This window comes from Heptranchias perlo, chromosome 19 (genome assembly GCF_035084215.1).
Source record: "Heptranchias perlo isolate sHepPer1 chromosome 19, sHepPer1.hap1, whole genome shotgun sequence".
Lineage (NCBI taxonomy): Eukaryota > Metazoa > Chordata > Chondrichthyes > Hexanchiformes > Hexanchidae > Heptranchias > Heptranchias perlo.
The window spans coordinates 39,233,955-39,247,647 of NC_090343.1; the positions used below are offsets into that span (position 1 = coordinate 39,233,955).

The following is a 13,693-nucleotide window of genomic DNA, read 5'->3' on the forward strand; positions in this document are numbered from 1 at the left end:
CCTTCCCTTTTGTGCACCGGGTGCATTTCTATAGGCATTTCAATCAGAGGTAGCAAGTTCCCAGTGGGATGACATAATTTCATTCTACTATGCTATTTTCCAACTTTTGAGCATGTGGGACAGCAGATACAAACATGACTATAGATGTCTAAAAGACCACTGCTCTTTTTGATATGTATCAATGACTTGGACTTGGGTATAGAGGGTATAATTTCACAGTTTGCAGATGACATGAAACTCGGAAATGTAGTAAACAATGTGGACAATAGTAACAGACTTCAGGAGGACATAGACAGACTGGTGAAATGGGCAGACACATGGCAGATGAAATTTAACCAGAGAAGTGTGAAGTGATACATTTTGGTCGAAAGAATGAGGAGAGCCAATATAAACTAAATGGTACAATTTTAAAGGGGGTGCAGGAACAAAGAGACCTGGGGGTATATGTACACAAATCTTTGAAAAAGCTGTTAAAAAAGCATATGGGATCCTGGGCTTTATTAATAGGGGCGTAGAGTACAAAAGCAAGGAAGTTATGCTAAATCTTTATAAAATACTGGTTAGGCTGCAGCTGGAGTATTGTGTTCAATTCTGGGCACCATACGTTAGGAAAGATGTCAAGGCCTTAGAGAGGGTGCAGAAGAGATTTAGTAGAATGATACCAGTTATGTGGAAAGACTTGAGAAGCTGGGGTTTATTTTCTATCCATTAATTTTAATGGGCAGAAAATCGCAGATTCTTACCTGACCAATTAACAATTAAACTCAGAGTAACCTCACACTGTATTTGCTTATTATTGCTAAACTGCACGATTGAATCAGGTCATTTCGCTAAAACCATCTGAAGACAACTCAAGGCAGAGAGTTAACACATCCTCAAAGAATTTTCATACAATGCTGCAGACATGAATAAATCCGAGACTCAATTTATCAAACTCCCCACACCGTTTATAACTGGATTGAATGTACCTGTATGTACAAGTAAGTTTTTGTCTTCAGTGTTCCCCAGACAAAACTTTGGGAACATGGGCATGAAGCTCTAAGACAGGAATGCAAAAAACAAATATTACTTCACAGTCACATAATATGCAGAAATCTAACATTTTAAAGGTTTTCATGAATAGAATAGCATTATGCTCACTACAGATCTGCAAAATAAGTCAATGCACAATATGCACATTCACAGGGAAAATATAAAACAATTTGTGCTTTAAACAATGGAGTACAGAACAATCCACATAAAAATACAGTGCAGACCAAGAAATATGCCAGTGTACTTAAGTTTAAAATTTAGTGCCTCATGTTTTAACCACCAGGATAAAAATACCAAAGTCAGATTAAAAGTAGACCAGTAATAAGATGGCCTTGAGCCAGTCTGTAATGAGCCCTGTGCAATCATGCTGTGGCCTCAACTAGTTTCCATGGGGGCTAATTAAAAGCATTAAATCTTTGGCAGAGTTTATGCCCTGCCCACATTCGGGTGAGTTCCATTCTAAATATATCAAAGCATTTAAAGTGGGATTTTTCTGAAACGCAAACATAACTAATAGCTTCCATCAACAAATTTAATATATTCCATTCATTGCAGTCCTACACATAAATAGACAGTAGTCAATCTGCACAAACTTCACTAAAAGGAACAAATGCAATATCTTTTAAAAACAGTTTTTTTTTGAGCCCTGATGTTACAAAGGAAGGAGTTGAGGCAAAGATCACTAAATCTTTTACTCACAGCAATCAATGTTGGCAAGATGAAAGTTCCTTCGAGGCTTCCAGTGGTGCTCTTACATTTGGAAGAGGAAGAGCAGCTTTTAAGGGGATAAAAAAGATAGGCGCAACTACACCTCATGCACTATGTACTCACTCATCCTCACCCCCACCCTCACTTACTAGCACAGACAGGCCTTCCTGGGCATGTCAGCGGAGACTTATCTTCAGCGCCACAAAGGCGGCTGCCACATAGCTGTGCCATTTCCTGGAGGCTGTCCTTCAGACAACTTGCACCACTTGTAAGTGTGAAGGTAACTATTGCATTAAATTTTTTATGTCACAGTCATTTTAAGCCATCATCATGCGCTGAACTAGCTCTCCACATATGTATCAAGAAAGTGACAAAGACTTTGTTTGTAAGGTGCAACATGTTCATCATTTTATCTGTGGAAAGGAGACAGGACACAAAACTTTCCCTGGATGCCAGAGTTTCCAAGAGTGCAGGGTATCATAGATGGCACCTATGTATTGCACAGACCAATGAACCTGGTTGTCACTTCTTGATAGTCCTTTGGGGATGGCACTCTGAAGTGCCAAGCATGGCAATTCTCCTTGCACACACCTAGTGCAGCAGCAAATCCACTTTGAGAGCCATTAAACAGGGGATGCATTCTGTCACTTGCTCACAGATTCTGTTTTGACTTCGACATCAGCTTTCCTTACACTTTATTTTTGCCCAGCACCACTTTTCTGCCTACTCACAATGTTGCCAAGGATAACAAATTTTCTAAATATATTTTGAACCTTTATAAAGGCTGAAACAATATTTGCTCTCATGTGCAGCAACTTACCTAGAAGTGGGCACATCCCTTTAAATTTGAGCTGACAGCCAGATTTTCCACATCCTCCATTAAGATATCCAACAATGCAAAAAGACCAAAGTTGTGCTGGGAGCTTATGTTCATTATTCGAACGACCTGACCCCACAAAATTGTGCCAAGTTAGCAAAGTGCACTTTCGGCTGCCAACCAAACACTCCTGGCACACATTTTGCCAGGATCAAAAAATCAAGGCTTAGTCACCAACCTCCTAAATTGGAATTCATCAGCTACAGAACATTGGTCACTTGAGAAAGGCTTGCACCTTTCACAACCTCAGCACGTCCCAAGACACTTTACAAACAATGAAGTACTTTTGAAGTGTAGTCGCTGTTGTAAGGTAGGAAACGCGGCAGCCAATTTGTGCGCAGCAATGTCCCACAAACAGCAATGAGATAATCTGTTTTAGTGATGTTGGTTGAGGGATAGATATTGGACCAGGCAGAACTCCCCTGCTCTTCTCAGAAATAGTGCCACGGGATCTCTTACTTCCACTTGAGAGGGCCGATGGGGCCTCGGTTTAATGTCTCATCCAAAAGACGGCATGTCCAACGGTACAGCATTCCCTCAGTACTGCACTGGAGTGTCAACGTAGAATCTATACTCATGTCGCTGGAGTGGGACTTGAACTCATAACCCTCTGACTCAGAGGCAAGGGTGTTAACAACTAAGCCACAGCTGACTCTGAATCTAAGAATGAACGACAAACGAACTTGCATTTCTATAGCACCTTTCACAGCTTCAGGACATCACAAAGCGCTTCACAGCCAACGAAGTACATTTGAAGTGGAAACACTGTTGTAATGTAGGAAACACAGCAGCCAATTTGCACACAGCAAGGTCCCACAAACAGCAATGAGATAATAACCAAATAATCTGTTTTAGTGATGTTGGTTGAGGGATAAATATTGACCAGGACACCAGACAGAACTCCCCTGTTCGTCTTCGAAATAGTACCATGGGACCTTTTACATCCACCTGGTTTAACATCTCATTGGACAGACAGCTTCATGAAATGGGAGCCTGAATATGTGAAAACAGATATTTTTTCAGTTTTATTAAATTTAAATAATACTGCTACAAGAAAGAAGTGGACTAAAATAAGTTCTACTGAATGTATGCATAGTTATGTATGAAATAGGGAGGAATGGAAATTAATTTCTGGGGCAAAAAAACTCATGATTGGTTGTTTTCATTTTTAACCTATAGATTCAAGGTTTCAAGGACAGAATGAAGTGGACTGGACCTCTAGTATTCTGCATTCTTTTGCTCCACACAGTAGGTGTTTGGGCTGCTACCCCTGGATTTGAAGGAAAAATCACCACCAAAGGAATTGATTATGGTATGTTACCACAATATAGTGTTCTAATACCTTAAAGGGAAATGTCTGCACATGTACGTGGGTAGGAGGAAATGCTTACAATGTTCTATTTTTTTTCTAAAACTTTTCACATCAGCTTTGTGTAGAAGTTTGATGAACGGTTGCTCACCCACACATCTTGTATTCATCAGTGGAATAACAATATTGCATATGAAACCAGGGAACACTGAATCTCCATATCCCCAGGAGGATAAGTAGTCGCTTTATGCTTTTCAAAGTTATGTTCAATGAGATTTTCCATGTGCTGGCTAAGAATTTTATTCTCCTATATTTAAATTGCACCTTTTGTAAATTCTGTATTCCAACAATCCTTACTTGTGCTCACCACAAAAAGGCAGCTTCCATAGGCAATCCCATGCCACCTATGAACTGAAATGTAACCTTATGCACCTAGTAAATGGAATGTAGCAAATGTCAGGGATAATGATCCATCCATTTAGCATTGGGAAATTATGAGGGTTGCTTATCGTAGTCTTGATCTCTCCAATAGGTGGGGAAACACCATTATTGACCATATATTTCAGGGTGAACTACAAATTTGTATTTATTGTATACATAAAATTATATAGAAGTGAAAATAAATCAGCATATAAAATAGCAATACTGTACTTAACTCAGTAATAATTTAAACTATTTACTGCGATCAACATAAAAGTTGTTTTGAATTCTTAGAGTCGTCAGATCTTTAAAATGAATATTTTGATGACCATTTTACACAAGTGAAGCACATTGAATAAAGCCTCAATTTTATCCCAATTTTAATCTATTCATCATATTAATACGAACATACGAAATTGACGGGCAGGAAAAGATCAGCTGACCCATGAAGCCTGCCCCACACCATGATGGCTGAACCATCATGACATACTCATCAGGTTTCATTCATTTATTCTCATTTCTATTATTCTGTGTACTTGGGCGATTTTCCTGCCAACCTCAGGGACCCATGACCTAGTCCTAGGCCTTAAAGAAAAATCACTCATCAGATCTTCTACCCACTTTAAGAGTCGTTCCAGTTCTTCTGGATAGTCCCATTGCAGCAACGCTTGCATTTCCCTCCTCGGCAGTGGCAAGCCCTCTTTTTGTGGCAGGGCCAGGGCCATGGCAGGGTTTGGAAGGTGGGTGGAAATCCCACCCTACCCTCCTCCAGTGGCAGGAAGGAAATCCAGTGGATATTATTTTCAAAATACCCAGTTCTAACTGGCACTTTGTACAATCTTTCCCTCACTGTATGTTTCAGTATCAGACATTCATAAGCACTATTAATAACCACTCAAAAGATATATTTTAGTATATTAATAATTATGAATGTCCATACAGAAATATACAATATTACATAAAACTGAGATTTAAAAAGATAATTGGACATTTGGAACAAAACATTAGGAACATAGGAACAGACCCATTCAGCCCCTTTAGCCTGTTCCATCATTCAGTTAGATCATGGCTGATCTGTATCTTAATTCCATTTACCCGTCTTGGTTCCATATCCCTTAATAGCACTACCTAACAAAAAATATCAAGCTTGGTTTTGAAATTTTTCAAATGACCTAGCCTCAACAGCATTTTTGGGGGAGTGGGGGAGGGTTTCAGATCTGTTTATTTCTATTAATGTGTCAGCTTGGCTCAGTTAGCAACACTCTTGCATCTGAGTCAGACGGTTTTGGATTCAAACCCCACTACAGACTTGAGGACCTAATCTAGGCTATTACTGCAGTACAGTATTGAAGGAGTTCTGCATTGTCAGGAGTGCCTGCCTAGAATGAGATACTAATCGTTTGCCTGTTCAGGTGGATGTAAAAGATCCCATGCCATTATTCAAATCGCAGAAAATTCTGCTGGTGTTCACCAACATCACCAAAAAACAGTTAATGAGGTCAATCATTCATTTTCTATTGATGGGAGCTTCTTGAATGGAAATTAGCTGCCATGCTTGCCTACATAACAATAATGACTGTAATTCACAAGTAATCCATTGCTTGTAAAGCACTTTAGGATGCATTGAGGATGTGATGTTAAATAATTGCAAGTTCTTTCTTTAAAAGAGAAAATAAGTTAAAATAAAACAATTCCGGTTACTTTCTAATTTTTTCCCCAGTGATTAGATTTGTATGTACAACTTCAAAAAGCAGGAAACACAGAAAGCCCCTGTCTCCATTTGGTCCCCCCATTCCTCCCCTGCATTCATTCAACTGTGACAATGGAAGAATTAGTACGAACACGAGACTAAGAAATCAGCCCTGGTCTCCTGTTCCAGCTGTAATAATTTCTGAATGGATGACATTTTGCCTAAATAGATTAATACAATTGGTAACTTGTACCTATACAGTATTTTAATTTTGATTTTGGGAACCACAAAATAATACATCTTACTTAACTGTATGGCTATTACACCTCTCCTAGACAGGTTTCTTTCTCCTCTCAAATATTCACCTTTTGGTACTGTCTTGAAGTGTGACGTCATTAAAACACAACAATTATTTGAGCTTCTGACTTTGATTAATTAAAATGTCAATATGTTTTCAAGTCCTTCTTAATCGTGCAGATGGAAGGATCATTGAATCGCAGAGCCTGATACCACAGGCTGGAGTGAGTTGATATAATAATATAAATTATGTCAATTATGCAATTTGGATCACCACACGGTTTTGTTTGGAAACACAAATGAAAATTGCCAAAGACTTTTTGAGAATCACAGCACCCCACCAAGATTAAAGTCCATTTTGCCATTGCAAATGATTTGAAAAAAATGGTGCAATTGTCTTTCAGGTTGCCAGATCGTAATGTCTGTTTTACAAAACAGGTTGTTATATATGAAAATTCCAGACATATCAGGCAGCAAACGCATTAATTTCTTACACAAACTTCAGTACAACATAGACAGGTATGTTAATTATAGTTTCTTTGAAAATAATTATCTAAAGGGTGTGTGATTGTCTTATCCAATAGAGACATGGCTTACCTTAAACAAGTGTCGTCACATATGACTATTACAGAAAGTAACACTTGAGAGCAAATAGCATTTTCCAACAATGCAATAGTAAAGTCTAAAAGGGGAAAAGATACGTGATCCTTTTTGCATTTTCTGATTTGAGGTTTAAGTTAAGCTTGATACCTCCTTGCTAGTCCTTCCTATTTCTGGATGTTGAAATCTCCTGACTCCAATAGCTTGCCATAATCCTGTTTCCAGCAGCACTATCATGTCTGGAAGTGCAATTCATTTTTGTCAATTTTGGATTTTAAATTTTTTTTGCACTTGTTGAAACTTAAGTATCTCAATATCTTGTGGCAAATATTATGTTAAACCAAAGTGGTTTACAGTTCAAAGATTGAAATTCCATCTGCTTGTTCACTACTAAGAATGGCATTGGTGCCATTTTTACAGTACTTTTGGTGCTTCCAGGGCCAATGCTAGATCGTGTCCTTTCCCCAGTGTGGAGAGTGAAGGTGGCTTCTGACAAATTATATCACAACGATACTAGGTAGCGAATGGAGTCAGGGCTCCCAGGTCCTGGTTGTTGTTTTACCAAATGTCCCTATATGTCCCTGCATATCTTTAAATATCTTAGCCCCAAATTTGCATGGGGCATGAACCCCACATAATGCCATGATTGCATCCTCCAGTGTTAACCCTGCCAGTGTATCCGGGATCAGTGGGAGAGCATTACATTTGTACGGACCCGACAGATCCACTATGAATGCATCTTGGATGTCCTCCAGTCCACACAGACTGGAAACTCTGGCACTTGCTGTAACTGGTCCTTCTCCCCGCCCACAGAGAAATTATTTTTCCACCTCTTCAGCCCCCTTTGTAATAAATATTCTTTTAAAACTTACAAATTCATTTCCCTAACCTGGCTGCCCTCTCCCCCCACTTGTGGGACTCGCTTGCTGGAGGTTAACACATCTGATCTCTCTGAGCGTATCAGCCTCCAATCTTACACCAAGTTCCATTGAGATTGGGGATATTGGAACTTCCAGTGTAGGGAGTCCCCTACTTATAGCCCTATCCCCTCTTTGGTAGGGAACCATGTTTGAAGTAGACAGAGGTTCTGCTCAACACAAAGCCTCCGAAAACTCCCAGCAAAGGCCAGGACCCAGCATAGCAAGGTCCCAGCTCATTTGTGGGGCCTTCCACTGCACTCCCACCAGAGTTACGGCGTGAGTGTGTCAGACTGTGTCAGACTGTCTGTGCAGGTTAGGGGCCCTTTTTGTTTGTTGCTAAAAGCTAAGTTCACTTACCTGCTTATGTGAGTTAACTTCTTTTGTGGAGGCAGAGATTTTTTTTGTGGTCTTTGAAGTGAAGATGCCAATGCTAAAGAACAGAATACTTCTCTACTTTTTGACATTCAGCAAGAGCATCAAGACCTCCTAGGTCAGGTGTAACACAAACCAGATTTTGAGTAAACCTTCTTCCAGTTGTCCGGATAGGCCTTAAACTCAATCTCAGAGTAGCACTAGTGTGATTTTATTTTTCATTTCCCATACCAACCATTCTTATAAGCTACCCAAGATATATAATCCCATTCCCCTGCCTATTCCCCATACCCTTTTCTTTCTTTTTTAAAGGCGTATCCACTACTCTTTTAGAAGCTATTGTGGATTCTGCTTCCACATTGTTTCTGATGGAGCACTCCCATGTCCTAACAATACAGCATTAAAAAATTCCCCAATGCTTTGTTGTTTTGTAATGATTTATGCCCTCGAGCTACTAACTCATCAACCATTGAAATACCTCATCAAAAGCCTTCATCACCCTCTATAGGATCTCCTCTTAGTCTTATTTCTTCTAATGAAAAGAGCCCCAGTGTTTCTAGTGTCTCCTCATAACTAAAGCCTCTCATCCCTTGTATCACCTTAGTGAACCTCTTCAGCACCCTTTCTATGGCCTTAAATTCCTTCCTAAAGTATTGTGCCCAAAACTAGGCATAATATTCCAACTGCAATCTAACCAATGAATTGTGTAGGTTTAGCGTTGCCCTATTTATTAAACCTGGGATCCTATATTTTGTTTCTCCAGCTTTGTCACCTTGTCCTTCCATTTTTAAAGATTTCTATATCTGAACACCTAAGTCTTTCTCCTCTACTATTCCTTTTAAAATGTAACCTCATAGTGTATATTTCTTCTCAAAATGTATCACCTTATCTTTCTCTTCATTAACTAGCATGACATTTATCTGCCCAGTCTATTAACCTGTCTATGTCCTCCTGAATTCGCTCTCCACAGTTCCCACTTCCTATTTTTATATTGCCTACAAATTTTGATACTGTATCCCCTATACCAAAATCAACAAATATAACATGCTTATGCTTGGGGGTGAATTTTTTCCCCACAGAGACCTAGATATACAGAAGAGATTCCCAGCAAAAGCTGAACAAGAAGCATTCACTAGACCACATTCATAATTTTAAACTGTCTGGTATTGTTATTTTAAACATTACTATTTTTTCTAAATCTGCACTTTATATATATATATATATATCCATATGTATGTATGGATACACTAATAGTATACGAATAGCATACTAATCTATACATAAATAAATGATCATAGTATATAAAACTGTTTAATTCATTAATTATATTTTGTTATAGATATATATGTATAGATTAGTGCGCTATTCGTCATTTATAATGGTTTTGTTGCCTTAAACTGGCTTAGACTCAGATATTATAATTTAAATGACAATTTTGGTTGAAAAGATTTATTGGAGCCACATCAGCTGAAAGATGAAACATAAACAAAATACCTATTTATTAATCTATTAGAACAAACTAAAAGAGCACAACAACAACAACTTGCATTTATATAGTGTCTTCAACGTACCAGACATCCCAAGGTACTTTACAGGTAAATAATGAGGAACGGATGCAGAGCCATGGCAGAGAGGTTAGGAGAGGTGATTGAAGGCTAAAAAAGACGGGTTTTCAGCAGGTTTTGAAGGAGCACAGTGGTGGAGAGGTTTAGGGAGGGAGTTTGTCAGAGTAGGACTGGGCCAACTGAAAACTTTGCCACTGATGGTGGGCTGAAGGGTGCAGAAGTATTTGTATGTCTGGAAGAAGTTGCAGAGGTAGGGAGGTGTGAGGATATGGACAAATTTGAAGACAAGGATAAGGATTTTAAATTAGATGCATTGAAGAAACAGTAAGTGAGAACGGAGAAAATGGGGAAGGAAGACAGGATGTGGGCAGCTGCGTTTTCGACAAGTTGGAGCTTATAAAGGGTGGATAATGGAAGGTGATGGACTGATGGATTGAGTCTGGAAACAACATTAGTGGAGAAGAGCTGTGGTAGGGGAAGAGACGGGCAATGTTGCAAAGGTAGAAGCTCAGTTCAGGTTGAACAAAATGTCAAGTTTTGTTCAGTCTCAATGAGAGACGAATGGCATTGTTAGCAAGGGAGCAGGTTTTAAATCAAGTACCAAAAACAATAGCTTAAATCTTCCCAATATTCACGGATGGAAGTTGTGACTCATCCAATACTTAGGGGGTAAATTTAACCTAACCCGCCCAGCAAGAAACTGATGCAATCAGATCCACAGCCCGTTTTACATGCCACCCAATTTTACTTTCCATTGAAGTCATTGCAAAGGAAATTACCTCCATCCCAAGAAAATGGGTTGAAGGGGTGAGCAGACATTCCATCTGGGTACTACTCCACTGCAAAGAGGGAAACTCTGCCCATTAACAAGTTAAGACGTGTTAACATATGAAAATGTATTACTTGAACATTGGAATTTTATTTATTTACGATATATATGTGTATCTATGTATGTATGCGTGTGTGTGTGTGTGTGTGTGTGTACGTGTGTGTGTGTGTGTGCGCACAAGCATCAATATATCACCGTGTGCCTAGATGCATGTTTATTTTCTTGGCCAATATCGCTGAAGTAGCTCAAATGGAATCTCTCAATTTCTCAGCCACATATACTGCACACCCATATTGCTCAAATTTTAAACACAAATCCTCAGACAGAATTTTTTTTTCCAGGATTACCATAACCAATGTGAACTTGCCAGATATGCGTATCATCTTAATCCCTAACATGGGGCTGAAAGTTGCTGTTTCCAATGGTTACATTGTGACGAATGGTAACTGGCACATCAAATCAAAGATTTTGTAAGTACTCCTTAACTCAGGAAAAAAGTAACAGCAGCAGTGTTTGATTCATTTAAATGGCTGGTGCCCTTTGCAACTTATGTTTACCATTTTGGAGATCTATATTGCAGAATTAAATTATTCCAAATACACCAGAAAACACATTGAATATGCCAGATTTGAGTTTTGACTCATTTTTAGTTACAGTTTGAGCTTTCTCCCAACATTTTTGTGTTCATTACAAAAAGGTAGTGGGTCTATAGATCTGGCGGGACTATGGCAGAAGGGCCATAAATTAGGTCAGGACCTAGAGATGCCATGACCTGGCCTTATCCAGGAATTTCCATCTGGCCTTGTGGGGGTCAGAGATTCCTCCTGCCCCAATAAGGCCATTGATGCAGAAGGAAGTGGAACTGGTATCAGTGAATCCCAACACCACAAGTGCCTATGTCCCCAGCCTAGCAGAGGCCCAGCAGATCTTTGGTGGTCGTACGGTCTACCAGGTCACTGAAAGGAAGAAGTGGGCCCTACCTGGAGATACAAGCCTGGATCATGACCTTGATCCCAGATGAAAATAATTAAGCTTTAAAAAAATATATTTAGGTGCAGCCTCCTTACAAAGAGGTTTTCTTTCTGGGGGGAGCATGGGCAAAGTTTTCTAGCCTCTGGGGGAAGGTGGGCAACCCTTGATACACCCCCTTGGTTTGGGCACCTGCTGTTGGCATTTAAATTAAGGGACTTACTGTTGACCTTAGGAACTTTGGCAGGATCAGCAGCAGAGTTCCCAGTTGGGCACATCCTGGCACTTTTGCCAGGATGTGCCCACCGCACCCCTCTCCCGCAGATTTTCAGCCCAAGTTTCCATAAACGGACCTATGCGCAACAGGAATTTTGGATGCAACAATCTTTCGTAGACGTACATGATGCAGAATTGTATGTTGATTACACAAATTTCCAATCCACAGAATTTAAGCCTCCAGATATAAATCAAAGCTGAATAAACAGAGCTGTGGTTTAATGCGAAGGGAATTCTTTCAATTTATAGCCATGTCTTTGAAGTTCACAGGTAACATGAGAGCACAACAGTACACACAGCTTGTAAAAAAAAGATATTAATGTCAGGATATTACTATCTTTCTGCAAACATTATTTAATGATTTATCCATCAGAGTAATTGAGCTTGTTTGCTTCCTGGTCTGTTTACCCGCAAGAATTAAAATTTCAAGCATTCAGTTCCAACATCAAGTAACTTTTGACATTTACAATTTTTAACTCACATTGGGCCTTTTTTCTGCAGGAGAGCTCACGGTGCTGTAAGGGCGCAGATCAACGGCATTTCCATCTCCTTTTACCTTAAGTTTGGAAAGGATAATATGGGCAGGCCTACTGTATCAGTAACGGACTGTGCAAGTTACATTTCAAAACTCCATATTTATGTTTCTGGAAAATCTAGGTAACTGTGTTCTTTCCCTTACTTTCATCCTGCATTTTCCCTTCATGCTTCATCATGTGTTGAGTAGATGCCTGTGATTGCATTATGGTATTCCAAGATCCAGAGGGTCACCCGATGTCTGCAGCTGTATAACCTGACCATGCACACATTCTTTGAGGGTTAGGGTGTGCTTTGTAAATCTATTTTCTGTGAGGTGAACTTGGATTAACATTTATCACAACCTGTACTAGATTTTTGCATGACTGACCAACAGCTGCCACCTCTAAGTACTGAAGGTTCCATTCCATCTATCCACATTCTTGACTGCTTTGTCTCATCCAACCTTTCACTTCACTACAGTCTTCCTTGTCTTTCTCTAGTTTTTTGATATTTTAATATGCTCACTCTCCTCTGAACTTTCCTCTCCTGTTCTTTCTAAACTCAACATGATCTTTTCCCCTCTGCACCCTAACTGTTGAAATAAAGGCTATTGTACCATTTCTTACTGTAATTTATTCTTTCCCAGATTTCAAAACTGTGGAACTCTTTACCTCCCCAGTCTTCTTTTCCTTTTATAATCTGCAGCCTTAATAAACCCAAGTTTGGCCCCATCTAACCATTTCTTCTTGTCTTCTACTCTTTTCATCCTTGGTAATCTCTTGCATGGAGTCTTAGCTTTTCACCCAGGTTTCTTATTTAAAAAATACACTGATCTATTTATGCCACTTTTCATGCCTTTCCTTTTGACACTTAAAAAGACACAGTCTTCAAGTCTTCATTCAAAAGTGATAAATAAATCTTTTTTTTGGGTGGGGAGGAAGAGAGTTACCCATCAGTTTCATCAGAATTATATCATGTGCAAATGAGGAAATAGAGGCTTATTTTCTTTGGGTCAACACCCAAGAAATCTTTATTTCTCGATTGCAAAATTCAGGAAAATGAGATGGACAAACTTATCGCCAGGTCTCCGCCTCCATTATGTTGCCCTAGAATTTCTGGGGCTTTCCCCAAGGGGGTGCAGCAGGGCATGCACCTTCAAAAGTCACAGGCCAATGATGCCATGGTAATGAAGCAGCTTGCGCCTCAATTTCCTGCGGTTGTGTCTGAGGGATGGCAATCTCCAGTGGTGACCCAAGATGCTGGCAATAAACCTCGAGGTTGGACCTCGACAAGATTGGAGGTCTGAGGGGGCC

The 13,693-nt window shown here is 39.6% G+C and overlaps 1 protein-coding gene across 1 annotated transcript in view; it reads left to right on the top strand.

Moving 5' to 3' along the window:
* Nucleotides 1-13,693, top strand: part of LOC137335352 (bactericidal permeability-increasing protein-like) — a 61,802-nt gene that overhangs the window by 5,703 nt on the left and 42,406 nt on the right. The window contains exons 2-5 of the mRNA XM_068000685.1: nucleotides 3,867-3,929; nucleotides 6,738-6,852; nucleotides 10,961-11,089; nucleotides 12,366-12,521. Of these exons, the coding sequence (XP_067856786.1) occupies nucleotides 3,867-3,929; nucleotides 6,738-6,852; nucleotides 10,961-11,089; nucleotides 12,366-12,521 (463 nt within the window). The remainder of the gene's footprint in view (nucleotides 1-3,866; nucleotides 3,930-6,737; nucleotides 6,853-10,960; nucleotides 11,090-12,365; nucleotides 12,522-13,693) is intronic.